Below are 22,418 nucleotides of genomic sequence, written 5' to 3'. Positions count from 1 at the left end.
ATCCCAGCTTCCAGATAATTCTTAAGAAAACGTGAATCTGTACTGATTTCCTTCCATGACATCAGCAAGCCAGCTGCAGCCCTTGGTGCCCAGCATGGTCAGGGACCTGGGGCACAGCACAGCCAGAACCAAGGACCTCAATGCCTGGTTTGGGAGAAGACACATGCAAGGTGGCCTGCCTGCCAGCCCCAGATCTGCCTGAGATGCTGCTCGACCAGGGAAGTGACCTCCATGTTGTGAAATGAACTTCTGCATGGAGGGGCCAGGAGGGATTAGATGATACAAAGATCCCTTCTGTCTCCAATGTTCCTTCATTGCCCATTTCAGGAGAGGGATCCAGTGTGGGGAGGAAGGTGGAAGTTAGAAGGAAAAAGGCAGGAGAAGCCAGGATGATTTGGTATCCAATGCGTTTTCATTTATTTTACACTTACAAAAGAAATCGCCCACCCTCTGCCCCATCCCCCAAAAAAGTCTCTTTTTACAAACATTTAAAAATTAAAACCAAATGAAGATAGACAAGTTAATTTCAGTACAATTATTTTTCAATGTAGCTGTCATAATTAGAGTTTAAATTTCCTACAAGTAACCAATGTCCAAGTGACTTATAGGGATATCCTGATTATTGGCCAAAAGGAAAATTCCATATTACAAGTTAGCAAATTCTAGTACAAAAATAGTCCGTGTGTTGGAATAGCTTTTCCTTTTACATAGGTCTCGGTTCAGTCTACTGACTGCATAATACACTAACATTTCAGGGTCCTCTCTTTCACAAATGGCTCATTCGTCATAGCTGAAGCAGCACGGCGCCTGCAGTGGCAGGGGCTAGTGTCCACCTTGGGACCGTGCTGGAGACGGCAGGCCTGGGAGTGCCTCACTGAGCCCAGGGCAGCAGGGTAGACCCCCAGCCCCTGCTCCACACAGGGGTCCTGGAGAGAGGGACGAGTTGTGGGCAGAGCGGCCCCCTTCCAAGGGAGCAGCAACAGGCCCAGGACACAGGGGATGTCTACCCAGGGGCCTGGGCTGGCGCTGGTACAGGACAGCCCACCTCCTGCCAGTGTCTCCTCGTTCTCCTGTAGCCCGACGAGGTGAGAGGTGGCCCTTCGTGTCCTCAGCGGCGTGAGTGTGGCCCTGCCCATGCTGTAGGTGGGGCAGGTAAGAATAGGCTACTTGTCCCTCAGGATGTCGAGCTGTTCCTGACACTCGGTGAAGAGGCGCTGGAAGCGGAGGTTCTGCCCGATGACCGGCAGCAACTCCTTGAGCAGCTCCCGCTTCCGCAGACCCTGTGGACACACGAGTGACAGCTGAGTGCGAGCGTCAGCGAGGAGGTCTAGACTGGGGGACTTTCCTGGCCTGGCACAGACCCTGTGCATCTGCCCATCTGACCCCCAGGTGCCCCTTGGACAAACCACAGATGGATGAGAACATGTTCTCTGCATGCTAGGACGCCCTGGGAGAGCTGAAAGGCTGAGCTGGGGCACACGGGGTGAAGTGGCAGGGCGCAGGGGAGGGACGCGGTACAAGGATACAGCAGAGAAAACCAGGGTAGGTTCTGCTACTCCGTGTCCCCTAAGTCTGCTGGCACAGTCACCACAGGCCTTCAACTGCACGGATCAGTGGCCACAATAGCTTGGCTTTCCAGTGCAGGCTGAAAATAGGATATCCGGGCAGAAAGACAGGTGGATGGCTACCTAGGAGCGGCTGCTCCCTCATGCGAATGCTCTCCAGGGCGTGAGGTCAAGCCCAGGGGCGAGGAGGAACCTGGGGGGCAATGACTGGCTTTGGTTTTATCGTCCTGGGGCCTCTACCCTTGGCTCTTGCCCACGCCTCCTCCACACCTGGGTGCCTGGCACCAAAGTCTGCCTGGGCCCTTCTGTAACATGCATTGCTAGGCAGGGTCTCCACTGCACAGAACCCTGAGGAGCACAGCTTCTGCAAAGGGAAAACCACCAACCAACAACGTTGACCAATGGAAGAGAAGGCCCAAGATGTTAAAATAAGTGTGGTAACAAGAAAAGGAATTATAGGAAATAACAAAGTGTAAATATTAAATCCGAGCAACACAGTGGTTGAAGGAGCAGGAATTAGCAGGAGACCAAATCAAAGGGGTCAGATGGAGGAGCAGCCCGTGCTCGAGCAGGGAGGCACAGAGAAGGGGAAACTGTAAGAGGAGAGACTGCATAGGAAAAGTAAAGGCAGATGGAGGGTGGCAAATGGGCCCAACATCTACATAACGAGTCCCCCAGGAGAGAAGGAAATATTTGAAGAAATAATAGGGGTACATTTTGCATAATTAAAAAGTATGCCTTATCTTGAAAGCCTCCATTGAATGCTGATGAAGATATGGAAAAACTGGTATTTAGAAACATTAAGCATGAAATATGCAGAATGTGTGGATATCAAAGACAGAAAAATTCTGAATAAGAGCATGTCATGTCACCTACAGAAGAGATACCAAAACAATAAAGTAGTGTTTTTAATATATTGGCAAAAATTTCATAATCTATTTTTTTCTTTATTTAGCCAAACAGTTATTCATATAAGAGGGTATAATAAAAACTATTCTTGGGGGGGAGGGCGGATAGCTCAATTGGTTAGAGCACAAGCTCTGAACAATAGGGTTGCCAGTTTGATTCCCACATGGGCCAGTGAGCTGCGCCCTCCACAACTAGATTGAAGACAATGAGCTGCCGCTGAGTTTCCGGAGGGGCGGCCGGATGGCTCAGTTGGTTAGAGTGCGAGCTGTCTACAACAAGGTTGCTGGTTCACTTCCCGCATGGAATGGTGGGCTGTGCCCCCTGCAACTAAAGACTGAAAACGGCGACTGGACTTGGTGTTGATGGGCCCTGGAGAAACACACTGTTCCCCAATAAAATTAAAAAATATATGTATATATGTTCTTTGGCTTGTAAGGCCTCAGAATGTTTGCCACAGGTACTAAAAATGTTCTGGAGGGAATATTCAAAGTAAGAAGAAATAAATAGAGATGATGCTAAAAGGTATGGAAAGCAATCTGATCAACTCTTTGGCTGAAGTTCATGTTGGTCTTAAAAAAAAACACACCAAGGAAACAAAAAATGTAAATGGTTTGAACTTGTAATGAAAACAGTTTGTCAGCATAAACAAAAGCCAGACATATGATATTGGCAAGAAACACAAACATGGATACAGAAATGTTGAAAGTTAAAGATGGCAAAAGGTATGTTAGTAAATAAAAAAAAGAAAGCTTGTGATTTACAATTATCAGATAAAATAGATTCTGAGACAAAAACACCATTGGAGAAAGAGAAAGTAAAGTGAGAGGGACAAAACCACCTCACAGGGAGATTTTAATACACATTCAATTAGTGATGGGTCAGAAAGGCAGAAATCTGCAGATTTCAGGTAATTCAAACTGAACATTTAGCAAACATGACCTAATAGACATATACAGAATGAGGCACCCACAACTAGAGAACATACATTCTTCTTTAGCACACACGGAAATATGAAAAATTACTCTAAAAACAAACCTCAACAAAATAACAGGTTTCGTGTAGATTGTGGGTTGGCATGGGTCAAATCTATCCTACCACTATTTTTGTGACTAATTTTATCAAAATGCAGCCACACCTGCCTATTTGTTTATATAACATGCTACAACAGCAGAGTTGGGTAGTTGCAACAGAGATCATATGGGTTTGCAAAACCTGAAATGTTTAGTCTCTTGTCCATTATAGTAAAAGTTTGCCAATCCCTGAGGTGGGGCATGGCCTACTCCTGCCCCTAATTTGGAGCACACTTTCTGAGTAAAACACAATTGAATAAAACTCATGGATCAAATTAATTAATTGAATTAATATTAGTTAATTGAAATTAAAAATGACTTACAAATGAATGGAAATAAAACATTACTGCAAAACTGCTAGGATGCATCAAAAGTGGGACTTACAATGGGACACTTACAAGCATAAGACAGTTTATATTATAGAACATGAAATACCGACAACCAGTGACACAAAGCCTAATCTAAGTTACAAAGGGGAAAAAAAAAGACATCAGAAAAAAACACTTTTAAAAAGTAGAAGGAAGATGATGATAAAGAATTGAAAACAATCATTTAATAGAATAGATGAATAAAGAAAACAGTCATTTTGGGGAAAAGACTAAAAAAGACAAACCTCTAGCAAGATTAATCAAGAAACAGAAAGCTCAAAAGATGTTAGAAATAAAAGATACAACTCTTTTAGACATAGAAGAGATAAAAAAAAGATAGAGTACTATTAACAACTTTATGCCAACAAATTTGAATATTTAGAGAAAACAGACTAATTCTTGAAAAATAAAATTTATCTAAACTGCCTCAAAGAAATACAAAATAGGAGTTAAGTCTTACCACAAAGAAACCATCAGGTATACTAGATTTTTAAACTGATGTCTAAGAAACTTCCAAGGAACAGATTTTTCCAATCTTATACAAACTGAGAGAACAAAAATCTGCAGATTCAGAGGAACTACTCCCAACACATTCTATGAGGCACATAAACCTTGATTCTAAAACCAGAGAAGGACAGTGTGAGAATGGAATATCCCAGGCTAATTTCACCTCATGAAATCAGATGTACAAATCCTCTATAAATTATTAGCAATCAATTCTAACAGCGAATAAGAAAAAAAATGATAACTTTGACCAACTTGAATTTATCCAGGAAAGCAAGGAGAACTTAGTATTAGAAAACTCTATAATTTATAATATTAATAGGCTTTAATATTATGAACAAAAAGGCATGAGCCTTGGAAAATAGGAAATAAAATGATTATTATCATTATTATCAGATGACTTGATTGTTTACTCCACATAGAAATCACAGAACTGTTGACAGACAAATAAATAATCAAAGTCAAATAAATTTATAAACAGCAGCTATGAATAATTAGAAAACATAAATAAAACAATATATCAGAATAGCCACAATTGTAAAATTTCTAAGAATAAATCTAACAAAAGATGTGCATGGCCTACATACTGAAAATTTTAAAACTTTACTGAAAGGCATTAAGGAAAACCTAAATTAACGAAGAGTGCTGATTGGAACAGTGGCAAGAAGAGAAAATGGACTAATTTTCAAGACAGAAGCTGCAAAAGACAGTGGTACACACTGTGATATGTGAGAGCTGCAGGGGAACTGCAGACCTATGGGTGCCTGGAGGCAATAGATTATGGTAGAATACAAGAGAACATATAAGGTTGTGGAAAGAAGCAGGAATGACACTTTGAGGGAAATGAGAACATTAAAAGCAGCAATGCATATGGGGAATCGGAAAAAAGCACATGGAAAAGCCTGGAGAAGACCATCCCCAGAAAAGGCTTTAGCTTTCATGATGGGCTGAGTAGTGGAGCCAGTCTGCAAAGATTGGGAAAGACAGTTGTTTTTTCTTTTTTCCCCTCAGGTGCCCAATATTCAATAAAAGGTCGTAAGGCATACAAAGAAACAGGAAAGTGGCCCATTCAAAAGAACAAACTAAATCTCCAGAAACTGACCCTAAAGAAACACAGGCCTTGAACTTACGTGACTAAGACTTTAAAATAACTGCCTTAAATATGCTAAAAGAGAATATGGATAGACACCTAAGTGAAATCAGGAAAGCAGTATATAAACGAAATGAGATTATCAACAAAAAGACAGAAATTATAAAGAACCAAGCTGAAATTCTGGAGTTTAAAAACACAAAAATTGAATAGAAAAATTGACTAGAGGGGTTCAATAAACAGACGAAAGTAAGAATCAGTGAATTAAATGAGATTATTTGAAATTATTGAATGTGAAAAGCAAACTGCAAATAGAATGAAGTAAAAACAACCAAAGGGACTTAGAGGATACCATCAAGCAGACCAGTAATATGCATTATGCTAGTCCAAAAAGAGAGAGAAAGAGGAAGAGTTTATTTGGATAAATAATGGCTGAAAACTTCTCATGTGAGGAAAGATATAGATCTACATATCCAAGAAGCTCAACGAACACTCCATGTAGGATAGACTCATAAGAACCTGTTCTGTGACACATTATAGTCAAACTGTGGAAAGTCAAAGACAAAGAGAATCTTCAGGGCCGGCCCGATGGCTCAGGTGGTTGGAGCCTGGTGCTCCTAAAGCGGAGGTCACCAGTTCAATTCCCACTTGGGCCAGTGAGCTGCGCCCTCTACAGCTAAGATTGTGAACAACAGCTCTCCCTGGAGCTAGGCTGCTATGAGCAGCCAGAGGTTGGCGTAAGCTGCTGTGGCCTGCTGTGTGCTGCCATGAGTGGCCGGTGGCCAGTGTGAGTGGCTGGAAGCCAGCGTGAGCAGCCGGCAGCCAGCGAGAGCTGCCATGAGCTGCCGACCGACGACTGGTGACCGACTGCCGCAGCTGGGGGGAGCGCAAGCTTATAATACTGGCATGGGCCAGGGAGCTGTGTCCTATACAACTAGACTGAGAAACAACGGCTTGAACTGGAGTGTGGGGGTGGCGGGGAGGCGGAAGGAAGGGGAGGGAAAAATAAAAGAATCTTCAAAGCAGTAAAGTGACTAGTCATGTAAAAGGGATCCTCAATAAGAGAATAAATGGTTTTCTCAGCAGAAACATTGAAGGTCAGAAGGCAGTGGAATGACATATTCAAAGCGTTGAAATAAAAACTGGTATCTGAGAATACTATATCCAGCAAAACTGTCCTTCAGAAATGAGGGAGAAATTAAGACATTCCCAGATAAATAAAAACTGACAGTTTATTACCATTAGACCTGCCCTACAAGAACTGCAAAGGCGTGTCCTTCAAGTTGAAATGAAAGGATACTAGACAATAAAATATACTCTGGTAAATGTAAATAAATATACGGACAAAATAAAAACCCATATTGTGTAATTTTGTTTGGTAACTCCATTTTAAAATCTTTTACAGGATTTAAAAACAAACAGATAAGAAAGTAGAAATCTATGATAATGGTTACACAATATATAAAGGTATAATTTGTGACTTCAATAACATAAATGGGCAGAGTGGAGCTGTAAAGGACTTGCAAGTTTTTTGTATGCAATTGAAACTAATGTTTTTGTTATTTCCATGGTTATCAAAAAGAAAATATCTAGGATATACACAAAAAGAAATGAGAAGAGAATCAAAACATATCACTAAAAAAAATCAACTAAGGACATCATAAAAATGGCGGCATGAGGTGAGCCTCTTGAAATCTCCCCTGGAATTTACAACAAATTGAACAACTATTAACTCCACAAAGGAGACAGGCAAGACTAGGAGGCGCACTACTGAATTCACTTAAAGGTGGGCAAATTGTGTGAGCAGAGGGAGGAGAGAAGGGAGAAGTGCAGAGACAGGACCTTGCGAGCACAGGTCGCAGACCTAGCTCGGTGCTCCGAGATCGCTGCATTCCAGAACTATTGCAACTGCAGGAGAGGGAAGAACTTGGACTGCTAGGGCTCCGTTTATGGCCCACAGAGCTGAAGGGACAACATATAACACGGCTGAACCCAACGCCCACAGCAGAGACCTCGGAGCAAAGACTGAGGGAATAAGGCTGAAAACGGTGGTTTAAGCCCTCACTGCTGAGCAAAGAACAGAAGCCTTAGACACTGAGCCTAGCCGCACCCCCTACCCTCCCAGAGCTTGCCCCGCCCCCACTTGCCCAGTGTTATAAGTGCAACAGTAGCAGTTGCAGATCAAAAGAACAGAATATTTGCAGTTCTGAGAAATGTGGTCCACAGACACGGTCTCACAGACCAACTAGTTCCAGCAAAGGGGAGGGAGCCGTGGAAGCAGGACTGGCTGTGGAGGTGGTCGTCGCCATTGCTCTGAGCCACCTCTCAACCCACCCAGCCCGTCTCCACCTATCTGGGCGGATCCCTGCAGGAATAAACAGAGCTGCTGAAACACACGGGCTCTGAATCTGGTGCAGGAAGAGCTTTGGAAATTCAGAAGCTCTCCACATCCCCCCACGGAGACAGCGCCCTATGACCTAGGCGAATTGTTCACAGAGGAAAAGCCCACCTTCCAGGGAATCCCCCCATTGTGTGAGAAGCCGGAATAATGCACAGAAAATATAACACTACAGTGTGAGAGAGAATAAAAGGCTGCAGTCAGAGAGAAAATAAAAGTCTATCAAGACCTACTGGAAAACAAAAGAAAGACCTCTATCAACCTGTTGCAGAACCCATTCCTGTAGATGTCTAGAAAGAGAAATAATAAATCATTAATTGCCATGAGTAACCAAGGCAACAAGATAGCTCAGAAAGAAAGTGAAAAGTCTCCAGAAAATGAACTTAAATATATGGAAATATGTGACTGAAATGACAGATAATTCAAGATTGCAGTTCTGAAAAAACTCAACGAGATGAAAGAAAACACAGAAAGGCAGTTTAATGAACTCAGAAACACAATCAAAGAACAACATGAACATTTTACCAAAGAGATTGAAATTTTAAAAAAAGAACCAAATAGAATTTCTGGAGACTAAGAACTCAATAAAAGAAATGAAGAATAAAATAGCCAGCTTAGGTAGTAGAGTTTACAAGATGGAGGAAAGAATCAGTGACATCGAAGATAGAAATCTGGAAATGACATGGATGGAAGAAGAGACTTAAGACTTAAAAGAAATGAAAGAACTCTACAAGAACTTTCTGACTCCATCAGAAAGAGCAATATAAGAATAAAGGGTATACCAGATGGAGAAGAGAGAGAAAAGGGAATAGAGTATAAACAAACAAATAGTCGATGAGAACTTTGCAAACTTGTGGAAAGAACTGGATCCTCGAATCTAAGAAGCAAATAGAACACCTAATTACCTCAACCCAAACATGCCTTCTCCAAGACACATTGTATTGAGTATGTCAAAAATTAATGACAAAGAAAGAATCCTCAAGGCAGCCAGGGAAAAGAAGATGGTAACCCACAAAGGAAAGCCCATTAGATTATCAGCAGATTTTTCAGCAGAAACTCTACAAGCTAGAAGGGAGTGGAACCAAATATTCAAACTATTGGAAGAGAGAAATTATGAGCCAAGAATACTATATCCAGCAAAGATATCCTTTAGATATGAAGGAGGAATAAAGACCTTTGCAGACATACAGAAGCTGAGGGGATTTTCTAACACATGACCTGAACTACAAGAAATACTGAAGGAGGCTATTCGACCAGCATAAATGGGGATAATTTGTGACAACCAAAACATAAAAGGGTGGACAGTAAAGACCTGAACCAGAATATGGGCATGGAGAAAGTAGGCATGTTGAAGAAAATGGAATACTCTAAATATGAAACTTTCTTTGACATAAACTTAATGGTAACCACTAAAAAAAATCCAGAACTGAAATATATAATGTAATAAAAGAAGAAACAGAGGGAAAAATCATAGAATACTACCACACAGAAATAACACACAACAAAAAGGCAAAAAACAACAACAATGGAAACATAGTCTTACCAGAAAACCAAAGACAGAATGATAGGAAATCCTCACATATCAATAATCACCCTAAATGTAAAAGGACTGAACTCACCAATGAAAAGGCACAGAGTAGTAGCAGATTGGATCAAAAAACTAAACCCAACCATATGCTGCCTCCAAGAGACACATCTCAGATACAAGGACAAACATAGACTCAAAGTGAAAGGGTGGAAATTAACACTCCAAGCAAATAGTATCCAGAGAAAATCATGTGTAGCCATACTGATCTCATATGAAACAGACTTCAGGATAAAAAAGGTAACAAGAGAAAAAGATGGACATTTCATAATGATAACGGAAACAAGAAGCCATAACAGTCATCAATATTTATGTCCCCCATCAGGGAGCACCGAAATATACCAAGCAACTACTAACAGAACTAAAGGGAGAAATTGACCAAAACACAATTATAGTAGGGGACCTAAAGAAATCATTGACAGCTATGGATAGATCATCCAAATAGAAAATAAAGAAATAGCAGCTCTAAATGACATATTAGATGAAATGGACACAATGGACATTTATAGAGCACTTCATCCTAGAACATCAGAGTATACATTTTTTTCTAGTGTACATGGAACATTCTCAAGGATAGACCATATACTGGGACATAAAATTAGCCTTAGCAAATTTAAGAAGATTGAAATCATACCAAGCATATTCTCTGATCACAAGGCTTTGAAACTGAATATCAACTGCAAAAAGAAAGCAGGAAAAGCCACAAATATGTGAGGATTAAAAAACATACTTTTATAGAACAACCAGGTCAAAGAAAAAATAAGAGGTGAGATCAAAAGATACAAATGAGAATGAAAATACATCCTACCAAAATTTTTTGGACGCAGCGAAAGCAGTTTTAAGAGGGAAATTTATATCATTACAGACCTATCTCAAGAAACAAGAAAAATCCCAGATAAATAACCTCACGTTACACCTTAAAGAACTAGACAAAGAAGAACAAATGAAACCGAAGGTCAGCAGAAGAAATAAAATAACAAAAATCAGAGCAGAACTAAATGAAATTGGGAACAAAAAGACAATAGAAAAGATTAATGTGACGAAGAGCTGGTTCTTTGAAAAGATTAATAAAATTGACAAATCCTTGGCTAGACTCACTAAGATAAAAAGAGAAAAGACACTAATAAACAAAATCAGAAATGAAAGAGGGGAAGTTATCACGGATGCCACAGAAATACAAAGGATTGTCCAAGAATACTATGAAGGACTATATGCCACCAAATTCAGTAACTTAGAAGAAATGGACAAGTTCTTAGAAACATATAGCCTTCCTAGGCTGAATCACATAGAATTGGAAAATCTAAATAGACCAATCACCAGTAAGGAAATTGAATCAGTCATCCAAAACCTTCCCAAAAGCAAAAGTCCGGGACCAGATGGATTCACTAGTGAATTCTACCAAACATTCAAAGAGGATCTAATACCTGACTTACTCAAACTCTTCCAAAACTTGAAGAAGAGATAATACTCCCTAAGTCATTTTATGAGGCCAACATTACCCTGATACCAAAACCTGGTAAGGACAACACGCAAAAAATAAAATTACAGACCAATATCTCTGATGAATACAAATGCAAATATCCTAAACAAAATTTTAGCAAATCGAATGCAACAATGCATTAAAAAGATTATTCATCACGACTAAGTGGGGTTCATGCAGGGGTTCAAGCCTAAAGACTCCACCAATAAGTTATTAGAAACAATAAATGAATACAGTGAAGTTGCCGGCTACAAAATCAATGTACAAAAGTCCATTGCATTCCTATATACTAACAATGAAATCTCAGAAAAATAAATTTAAAAAAACCCAACAATTCCTTTTGCAATTGCAACAAAAAGAATAAAATACCTAGGAATAAATTTAACCAAGGATGTGAAAGACCTATATGCTGAAAACTGTAAGACATTTAAAAAAAAAACACCTGAAGAAGACACAAAGAAATGGAAACACATTCCGTGCTCATGGATTGGAAGAATCAATATAGTTAAATGGCTAGATTACCCAAAGCAATATACAGATTTAATGCAATCCCCATCAAAATCCCATTGGCATTTTTAAAAGAAATAGAACAAAAAGTCATCAGATTTGTATGGAACCAAAAAAGACCCTGAATAGCCAAAGCAATCCTAAGAAAAAAGAACAACGCTGGAGGTATCACACTCCCTGACTTCAGCTTGTACTACAGTGCAACAATAATCAAAACAGTATAGTATTGGCAGAAAAACAGAGACACAGACCAATGGAATAGAATTGAGAACGCAGAAATAAACCCACATAAATATGGACAGATAATTTTTGACAAAGAAGCAAAAAACATACAATGGAGAAAAGATGGCCTCTTCAATAAATGGTGCTGGCAGAACTGGAAAGCCACGTGCAGAAGAATGAAACAGGTCTGCTATCTGTCGCCATGTACCAAAATTAATTAAAAATGGATGAAAGACCTAAAAGCATGAGACCTGAAACTATAAACTGCATAGAAGAAAACATAGGTACTAAATTTATGGGCCTTGGGTTCAAAGAGCATTTTATGAATTTGACTCTAAAGGCAAGGGCAGTAAAAGCTAAAATAAATGAATGGGACTATATCAAACTTAAAAGCTTCTGCACAGCAAAAGAAATCATCAACAACATAAAGAGGCAACCAACTGAATGGGAGAAGATTTTTGCAAACAGTGCCTCCGATAAGGGGCTAATATCCAAAATATACAAGGAACTCATGCAACTCCACAACAAAAAAACAAACAACCCAATTGAAAAATGTGCAGCGGACCTGAAGAGACATTTCTCCAAAGAGGACATATAAATGGCAAATAGACATATGAAAAAATGCTCAACATCACTAATCATCAGAGAAATGCAAATAAAAACCACAGTGAGATATCATCTCACCCCAGTTAGAATGGCTATCATCAACAAGACAAATAGTAACAAGCGTTGGAGAGGCTGTGGAGAAAAAGGAACCCTCATACACTGTTGGTGGGAATGCAGATTGGTGCAGCCACTATGGAAGGCAGTGTGGAGGTTCCTCAAAAAATTAAGAATAGAATTACCATATGACCCAGCAATCCCTCTCCTGGGTATCTACCAAAAAAAATCTGAAAACATTTATCCATAAAGACATGCTCATTATGGATGAATATGTTCATTGCAGCCTTGTTTACGGTGGCCAAGACATGGAAACAACGAAAATGTTCTTTGATAGATGAATGGATAAAGAAGTTGTGGTATATATACACAATGGAATACTATTCGGCGGTAAGAAAAGAAGAAATAGTGCCATTTGTGACAACATGGATGGATCTTGAGATTATAATGCTAAGCGAAATAAGTCAGACAGAAAAAGCAGAGAAACATATGATTTCACTGATATGTGGTATATAAACCAAAAACAACAAAAGAACAAGACAAACAAAAGAAGGAACAAAAACTCATAGACAAAGACAATAGTTTAGGGGTTACCAGAGGGAAGGGTGGAGGGGGGCTCTAGAAGAGGGTAAACGGGGTCTAATATATGTTGATGGAAAGAGAACTGACTCTGGGTGGTGAACACACAATGTGAGATATAGATAATGTATTACAGAATTGTACACCTGAAATCTATGTAACTTTACTAACAACTGTCACCCCAATAAACTTTAATTAAAAAGAAAAATCAACTAAACATAAAATAATATAGTAACAGTGAAAATGAAGGACAGAAAAGGTATAAAACATGGAGAAAACAAATAACAAAATGGTAATATTAAGTCTTTACTTGTCAGTGATACTTTAAATGTAAGGGGATTAAACTCCCTGATAAAAAAATGGGTTAAAAACCATAATCCAACTATATGCTGCCTACAAGGAACTCAATTTAGATCTAAGGACATGCATAGGTTAAAAGTAAAAGTATAGAAAAAGATAGCACTTGTATATAGTAACCAAACTAGAGAAGGAATGTCTATACTAATAACAGAAAAATAGATTTTGCATCAAAAACTGTTACAAGAGACCAAGTAGATCACTGTAAAATGATAAAAGGGTCAATTAACCAAGGTGTAAAAGTTATAAACATACAAGGTCTGACAATTAAGTTCATGAACTTGTGCAACAATGTTGCTAGCTTTTTTTGAAATCAGAGGGATTATTCATTATGAATTTGTACCAAGTGGACAAACAGTTAACCAAGTTTACTATTTGGAAGTGCTGAAAAGGCTGTGTGAAAGAGTTAGACGACGTGACCTTTTCGGAAACAATTCATGGCTCTTGCATCACGACAATGCACCAGCTCACATGGCACTGTCTGTGAGGGAGTTTTTAGCCAGTAAACAAATAACTGTATTGGAACACCCTTCCTACTTACCTGATGTGGCCCCCAGTGACTTCTTTCTTTACCAGAAAATAAAGGAAATATTGAAAGGAAGACATTTTGATGATATTCAAGACATCAAGCGTAATACAACGACAGCTCTGATGGCCATTCCAGAAGAAGAGTTCCAAAACTGCTTTGAAGGGTGGACTAGGCTCTGATGTCAGGGCATAGCTTCCCAAGGGGAGTACTTTAAAGGGGACCGTAGTGATATTCAGCAATGAAGTATGTAGCACTTTTTCTAGGATGAGTTCACGAACTTAATTCTCAGATCTCATATATGCACCACACATCAGAGCCTCTAAATATATGAAACAAACATTGTCTGACTTGAAAGGAGAAATAGACAGCTCTAAAATATCCCATTTTCCATAGTGGGTAGAACAGACAGACAAAAGGTCAATAAGGAAAATGAGGACCTGAAAAACTGTATAGATCCATTGGACCTAACGAATATTTATAGAAAACACCGCCCAACAACAGCAGAATTCACATTATTACTCAAGTGCACATGGAACATTCTCCAGGACAGACCATATGTTAAGGCATAAAACAAGTCTCACTAAGTTTTGAAAAACTGAAATCATAAAAGTATATTTTACAATCACAATAGAATGAAACTAGAAATCAACAGCAGAGGAAAACTGGAAAATCCACAAATATGTGGAAATTAAACAACACACTGTTAAAAAACAATGATTCAAAGAAGAAATCACAAGGGAAATGAGAAAATACCCTGAGACAAATGAAAATAAAAACACAACATACCAAAAATAATGGGATGCGGCAAAAGCAGTGGTTAGAGAGAAATTTATAGCTATAAGAATCTACAAAGAAGATCTCAAATCAATAATACAAACTTCCATCTTAACAAACTAGAAAAATAAAAGTAAACTAAGCCCAAAGCAAGCAGAAGCAAGAAAACCATATATATTAGAGAAAAAATAAATAAATGGAGAATAGAAAAAAGAGAAAAATTAAACCAAAAATGAATTCTTTGAAAAGATCACCAAAGTTGACAAACTTTTAGCTAGATGGACTAAGAAAAAAAACGAGAAGACTAAATAACAACAATTAGAAATGAAATAGGGACGTTTTACTCTTGCCACAAAAACAAAAAGGATTCTAAATAAGTGAATACTATGAACAATTTTACACTAACAAATTGGATAACCTAGATAAAATGGACAAATTCCTAAAAACACACAGCCTACCTCCACTGAATCATGAAAAAACAGAAAATCCAAACAGACCTATAACTAGCAAGGAGATTGAATCAGTAATCAAAAACCTCCTAACAAAAAAGCCTAGGACTGACCAGATGGCTTCACTGGTGAATTTTATCAAACATTTACATAAAGAAGAATTAACAGTCCTCCACTCTCTCAAAGATGGCCACTTAGTGCCTCAACCCTCTGCTTCCTATCTTCCTTCTATGCACACTGAGCCATGATCCTTGAAGGAAAGCTGAATTTCTGGGGTCCCCTAAGGTGCACTGGCAGCTCCTATCACAAAGCAATTTCCCCAATATACAAAGAATTCCTACAAACCAATTTGTAGGAATTTTGTCATGGATTTGCTCATGCACCATGAGCAGACTCGCTATTTCAGGCAGTTCCCAGGAGGTGGAAAGCAGGTGGGACCAAACTGATGATACCAATGGGGGTGAAGCCACAGACTCTTCTGGGCAAATCGCCAAATGAAGTGTCCTGCTCAGAGATGGCAAAAACCAACAGGAGTGAGTGAGAAAGGAGAGTACATGCCCATGAATTGGTGGCCTGTCTGTGCCCCTTTCCCCCTGCACCACACTGGCCTAGAATACTTACCTTTAGACTGAGACAGAGAACTGCTAGGTAGAGCTTTTTTTGCTGACATCTCAGTCTAAGGCTCCCAGAGTGACAGCTGGGTCACAGAGTAAAGCCTTACAACCTGGCCCGTGGGAGGGGTTAGTTGCGCACATGCCTCCCTGTCTCCTACCCAAGCAGATGGCCCACCAGGCTGCCCTAGAGGGGAGGTGTGCTAGGGAAACAGCTCTACTCTTGCAGGTAATTCAGAAAAACCCTTCCCATTGAGAATGGGGACAAAGCCGGACAAATAGAAACAGACCTCACAGAGCTAATGTGCTAGTGATGAAGGATTGAGCTGGGGTGTGGGGAGGGGAGAAATCCAGAGGGACACCTTTGCCTTGGCAGCATTATAGAAGAAGAGGCTGAGCAGAGCTTCTACCAGACTCGAGGGCCTAGGGGAACCAAAGCAGGGGCATAGGGGCCATGAAAAGCGGGGTTCCTGGTAAATCACCCCTTCTTTGTAGCGGTACCCCTAAATGCACTTTAGAATAAGGGCAAACTGGTAGTCAACCAGTCCCTGCACCAACTAGTACCCAGCTTTGAGTCCCCAGGCAGCACGGAGTCCTTAATCCCTGACCTAGGTTTAGGGGCCCTTGCAGGACTGGGGCCCGGAACTGGCAGCAGCCAATCAAATTGCTCTGTTGAGAAGGTAACATCATTGAGGCCTCAAACCATTTCTACAAATAATTTTCAAATACCAAGTCCAGCAGACAGTTTAAAATAACTGGTAATATAAGGAGATAAGACAACATGAATGAGAATAAGCAGAAACATTTCTATGAACTAGAAATAGATCCACACGGGCTCCTGATATTAGAACTATGCTCAAACAGTTAAAAGACTAAATTGAAAATTTAAAACTATAAAAAATAATACAGCAGATTCCAAAAAGAAAGGACATCACATCTCTATGATGATGGGAAAATGGGAGGGAATATAATCAAAGAGAACCTAGGAAAATCCACAGAATGAATGAAAGACAGACTTGGAGCTTTGTGCAACTTCAAAACAGCAAGAGAGGATCCCAAAAGAACTTACAAAGCAATGGAAATCAGATTTGTGGCAGAGTTTTTAGCAACAACAGTGGATGCTAAAATTCTGCGGCACAATACATTCAAAGCTCTAAGGGGAACTGATTTTGAACCTAAGATTTTATAAGCCAACCAAATTAGATCCATTGCAACAAAATAAAAATGGAATAAAAAATAGAGGCCAAGTACACACCAAGACGTTAAGAGCCTTGTGAAACTGGCCCTCCAATCTTTCACCCTCCCTTCGCCACTCTGCTCAGCTGTTCCTTTTATGCTGCAAGACACCCCCACCCCCACCCCCACCACTCATGCCTTAGGGCCTTTGTACTTGCCGTTCCCTCTGCCTGGATGTTCTCCCAAATATCTGTGGCGCTTTATCCCTCACCTTTCCTGGTCTCTGCTCAGTTAGTCAATTAGGTCTTCCTTGATTACCCAATATAAAATAGCATCCTGCCAGTACTCCGTATCTCCCTGCCCTCCATTTTTTTCCCCTAACATCCATTCCCACACAGCACATTATATGGACTTGTTCATTTGTTTCGAATCTGCCTCTCTCCACAAGAATGAAGATCCATGAAGGCGGGCCCACTGGCCTCCGTCACTGCTGCTTGCCCTATGCCTAGACCACGCCTGGCCAGAGAAGGCGCTCCATCGGTATTTGTTCAGCGACTGAATGAAGCAGTGGAGCGACCTCTTAGACCCACAACGTCTCCCATCCCTCATCACTCTGCTCCTTTTCCAATTCAATCAATGCACTAGCATCCACCTGTGCCAGCCAGCAGTATCTGGAGGTGACTGCATGTTCATTATTCTCTTTTCCTTACCTACGTCACATCCAGCCACCCACACACCAAGTCTTGTTGGTTCTACCTCCAAAATACACCTTGAATCTCTCTCCTTTCCCCTCTTCATAGGCATCACATGGATCCAAATCACCTTCATCTACTGCTGGGACTTGTGAAAAACAAGCCCTGACCAGTTTTCTATGTCAGGTCATGTCACCTCTACTGACTGATCTTCTATCTCAGGTCACATCACCTCCACTGACTGGTCTATGGCAGATCATGTCACCTCCGCTGACTGGTCTCTGTTGGTTCACACCACCTCTGTGCAAACTTCTTCAACGGCTCCCACTGCCTAGACTAGAAATCCAGCTCCTCACAAGCTTTCCATGGTCTACGTCCTGCCCACCTCTTTTGCCTCCTCTCACAGCACGCTCCTTTCTGCCGACTGTGCCCCAGCCACAGCGGCCTCCATGCACCAAGCCCTCCTTGCAACTGTTACCACCTCTATTATGAAATTCTCCCCAGGGCTATGCAGAACTGGCTCATTCTTAACCTTGGGTTTCATCCGCAAAGTCCTCTTCCGAGGTCTTCCCTGGCAACTCTTTCCTGGCACCCTTGTCCTACTGCTCTGCTTATTTCCTTCTTAGCATAATCCATCTGTCTGGTCTAAATCTATCTTGTTGGCTAAATTGCTTACTTGCTTATGTCTGCCTCCCTACCAGACTGTGAGCTCCAGAAGGGCAGGGAAGGATTTTTCATCTTCACTATTGAACAAACCCGCAGCCTCGGGCAGACAGCTTTCCTCAGCACAGGTGCGTGGCTGATGCTTCCTAGGCCTGACGTCAAGGGCCCAGCTCCTGCTAGATCGTGCAGTGTGGCATCTCACCAGCTCACTGATGCTGGGATCCAAGGCAGTGTGCTGGAGACGTCTGATGGGGAAGAATTTTAAAGCACTTTGGCTTCCTTTTTAAATCTCCACCTTCACTTTTCTAGAGAGAATTCTTGCAGCAAGAATGAAAGAAGCACCTACCACTACCGTTGACTCCCACTGGCTTCCAGTGGAGTAGTGAACCGGACCCAGTAAGTCCTTGCATATTTCTCGGAGTCGGTATTCAAACCCTAATTACAGAAAAAAACAAAAGAACAAAAACAAAACAAAACAAAACAGAAATAGGAACACATTACAAAAAGAAATAAAAAATCAAGAATATGCTAAGTTGTTGTGTATCTCAAAACAGAATGAACAAATGCTTATTTTGTTGCCTTCGATGGGCAAAATACCTCTTGCATCTCTCTCAGTTTGGGGCTCTGAGACCCATAATGACAGATTCTCACTCATTCACCCACTCCCCTGACAATGTATGCAGAAGCCCCTCTGTGTGCTGGGCCCATGGGAAAAATAAGACATGGCCAGCTCCGGGATGAACTGCCTAAGGTGATGGGAAAAAAAATGGGAAATTGTAGGAGGGGAGAGGGCTAGTCAGATTTGTTTGAGAGAAGACATTTTGGCAGCCAGTGTGAGAGGAGATCAGCAGGGTCAGCAGGCAGCCTTCAGGAGGTAAGAGATGGCAAGGATATGCGTTTAGACTGAGTAGGTGGTGACTGGGCAGGGATGGGAGAAGCAGGCTAGGGCCTGTCAACCCAAGGGTTATGGGCACAGCCAGGTGGAGTGCCAAAAATGCTGAAGGCAGGTCTTGGGGGTCTGTCAGCACTGGGGGCAGCTGAAGCCATAGGGAATATATGAAATCATCCAAAGATGAGGGTAGAGAATAAGAGGATGAAGCTGGAATCTGAGGAATTTCAGAAATGCGTGGGGTCTCCCTTTAAAACTCGGGTTTTCCTTTTACGGTTGAGAAAGCAAGGGAGAGAGGAGGTGACTCGTGGATACTGGAACAGACATGTGGAAGATGGAAAAAGAGAAGCAAGCAGCAGAAGTGATCCCACAAATGGGGGATCGATTGCCAGAGGAGGCAGCGGTTTTATGCAGCCATCAGGGTGAGTCCTGATCAACACCAAGGATGAAGCAAACCAGACAGGAACCAGAGGTGGGGTTTTCTCAGGGGATGGGGTATGAGGCCCAGATGTTACTGGACCATCCCAGAAAAGGGGTGAGAGCTTGGGAAGTTGAGTATTAGAATAGACCACACATGCTGGGCAACCACACAGACTGGGTGGGAGGGGTGAACATCAAACTCATTACTGGAGTCAGCTGGGGAGGGGTGAGGGGCTTTAAGTGGGTCAGCCATGTTTGTTGTCATCCGCGGTAGATTTATGCACACAATGACATACTGCAAGGTGTACATATGAAGTTGCATCACAGGCAACATGATGTGTTCTGAGAGTTACACTTGTAGGGATTTGGCATGACTTTTTATCTTCTCTATACTTAATTTATTTTTCTCTAAATCATAAGCAAAATGAGGAGGGTGATGTCAAAAGCAAAGCACGGCCAGGAAAGGCTATGGGGGAGGATGCTCTGTCACCTGCATACTGTGTATCCCCGAAAATTAGCCTTAGCCGGACCATCAGCTGTAATGCGTCTTTTGGAGCAAAAATTAATGTAAGACCGGGTCCCAGTCTTACATTAATTTTTGCTCCAAAAGACGCATTAGAGCTGATGGTCCGGCTAGGTCTTATTTTCGGGGAAACACGATAGTGACACAGGGAAAACTCTGGGAGGGCCAGTCCCCAGGTCACAGCCATGAAGGCCAAGCTCAAGCGGGAGGAAGGCTGGTAAGGTAGACTCCATGCTTGCCTAGCAGAGAGATGAGAGGCTTTGGAGATTACCCCCAAAACAGGACGGTCACCTCTTGCAACACACCTTGCTTTCTGTTGACCAACAGGGGTATACACTGTGGAGCGGCCACAGGTGCTGAGAGAGCCCTGGCAGGGACAGGTGGGCTGGAGGGACACAGGAGGTGCTGGACAGCAGGCTGGCCCTTCCAGGGCAGGAGGGGGCTCAGAAAAGGAAGAGGAATGCAGGCATACTGGACGCTGCAAGCGTTGGGGTGACCAGCTTGCTCACCACGGAGGCTCCCAGGGCGTGAGGGAGGGCAGAGGTCTGAGCATCGCATTTGTATGTCTTCCCAGGAGTCCTCTGCACCCACCCCCTCCCACTGCCAATCCTGCTGGCCCTCGGGGAATACTTGGGGCCTGCAATGGGACTGGACGCCTGCTGAGCTGCCCTGATCACAGCTCAGGCTGGGAGATGGGGGACTGGAGGCCAGGGCCTCTGGGATGACCATGGGAGACCAGGAGAAAAAGGCGTGCAGAGAGCCCTAGGCCACTGCACCTCTGCCCTGATTCACGGGCTTTCAGAAGGGTTGTGTTGGGACAGGGACTGAGCTGGGCCCAGGGGGTGGAGGGGCCACCAGGAACCTCACCTTCGTTCACGAGGTACCGTGCGTAGAGGAGGAGCCAATGGCGGTACTCATGGCTGGACTGCAGGGTGAGTGCTGCTGCGACCTGGTTTTCCAGGTAGGCCAGGGTGGTCTCCTGCTGCACCACGTGAGGCACGGAGAAGAGCCGGGCTGCCTGCCTCCCGGAACTGCAGAGACCGGCAGGGTACACATCATGAAGCAGCAGGCACTGCACTGAGCAGGCGGCTCCCACCATGCGCCCAGGGCACCAGCAAGGAGCCAGCAGGGTGCAGAGAGACTCCAGGCTGGCCCACCCATCCCCACATCCCAGCTGTGGACCTCCTACATGCTCTGGCACCCCAGGTGTACCCCACCCTGCACCTGCCATTTAGGCCTGAGGTGACAGGCCGAAGGCCCAGAACCCCAACCAAAATACTGCCCAACGTGGGAATCCATGACCCATAGCATCTCAGACTGCCATCTGGGCCCTGAAGTAACGGGGCTTGCATCCCAACACCCTGAGACACTACCCAACGTGGGCCTACAACTGTTGGCACCCACAGCCTGCCTGTGCTGAGCATCAGATGGGCACAGGGGACAGCAATTAAGAGGGCTGGCCTGGGTGGTACTGGATTTGCATGACCCCACTACCTCTCCCAGCACTCGGGTCACCTACGTGGAGGCACGGCCCTGGACTATGGCTAAGGGTCCCGAGCACAGCATGGCGTCCTGGGGAGGCAGGCTGCTCCTGAAGTCCGCACACTGGGCCAAGGAGTCCTGCTTGTCAGAAACCAGGTTCCTGGGGAGGCAAGGACAGGAACTGAGCTCAGGAAAACCAGGCGGTCCACCAGAGGAGGCTGGCGGCAAGGCCGCCACGGAGCAAGCACCATGTGACCTGTTGCCAGAACCCCAGTGAGGGCTGAGTGTCACTGCATTCTCACGACAGGCACCTCATGAACAGGTTTCCTAACAAAGGAACATTAATGCCAGTGCAGGTCACTGACAGGGCACTTGCCGTGCACACATCAGCTCTGTGGGCTTGGTTCCTGGGGATGGGGTCACCTATTTGTGAAGTGCCCTCGAAATGCCCACCTGCCCAGGGGTCCATATGGCCCAGCCCTTGGAAGCTGGGAGGAATGCCAGGGCTCCAGCCTTCTTGTGCCTGGCACAGCCTGCCAGGCAGTCAGCTCTTCGTCCTCTCCAGACCCTTCACATCTTTATGAAGAAAACATTCTTCACATACTTTTAAAACAGCCAGGTGCCTTTGTAAGTGTGTCCAAAATGCAAAGGGTCAACATTTCCCTTCTTAAATAGCTGGCTTGTTTTCATTTTTACAGTAATCACACATAATACACAACATTTGGTAATTTGGAAGAGCAGGTGGTGGGGAGTTTTTGGATTGTTTTGTTTTTTAACTCAAAAAAGAGATCTTAGTGTGGGATAAACTTGTGCCTGGCAACTCTGAACAGAAGTGCTGGAAGGCGGCTAGCTTGGGTCTGAAGGACCAAAGACACAGGCAGAAGAAGAGTTTTTTGGAGTGGCTGGTATACATTGT

General features: G+C 42.8%; 1 protein-coding gene across 4 annotated transcripts in view; it reads right to left on the bottom strand.

Moving 5' to 3' along the window:
• Positions 1–390: 390 nt before the first annotated feature.
• Positions 391–22,418, bottom strand: part of HIRA (histone cell cycle regulator) — a 90,317-nt gene continuing 68,289 nt past the window's right edge. For 3 of the 4 annotated variants that reach the window (XM_074321621.1, XM_074321624.1, XM_074321622.1), the window contains 3 exons: positions 21,540–21,662; positions 20,888–21,051; positions 391–1,280 (listed from right to left, as the gene is read on the bottom strand). In XM_074321621.1, the coding sequence (XP_074177722.1) occupies positions 823–1,280; positions 20,888–21,051; positions 21,540–21,662 (745 nt within the window). In that variant the 3' untranslated portion in view covers positions 391–822. Of the gene's footprint in view, positions 1,281–18,534; positions 18,624–20,887; positions 21,052–21,539; positions 21,663–22,418 lie in introns of all 4 variants that reach the window. The other variant, XM_074321623.1, reaches the window with a different exon arrangement.

The sequence above is a fragment of the Rhinolophus sinicus genome, linkage group LG16 (assembly GCF_036562045.2).
Source record: "Rhinolophus sinicus isolate RSC01 linkage group LG16, ASM3656204v1, whole genome shotgun sequence".
NCBI lineage: Eukaryota > Metazoa > Chordata > Mammalia > Chiroptera > Rhinolophidae > Rhinolophus > Rhinolophus sinicus.
The sequence above is the reverse complement of the archived record's forward strand: the minus strand, read 5'-3'. Positions and strand labels throughout refer to the sequence as shown.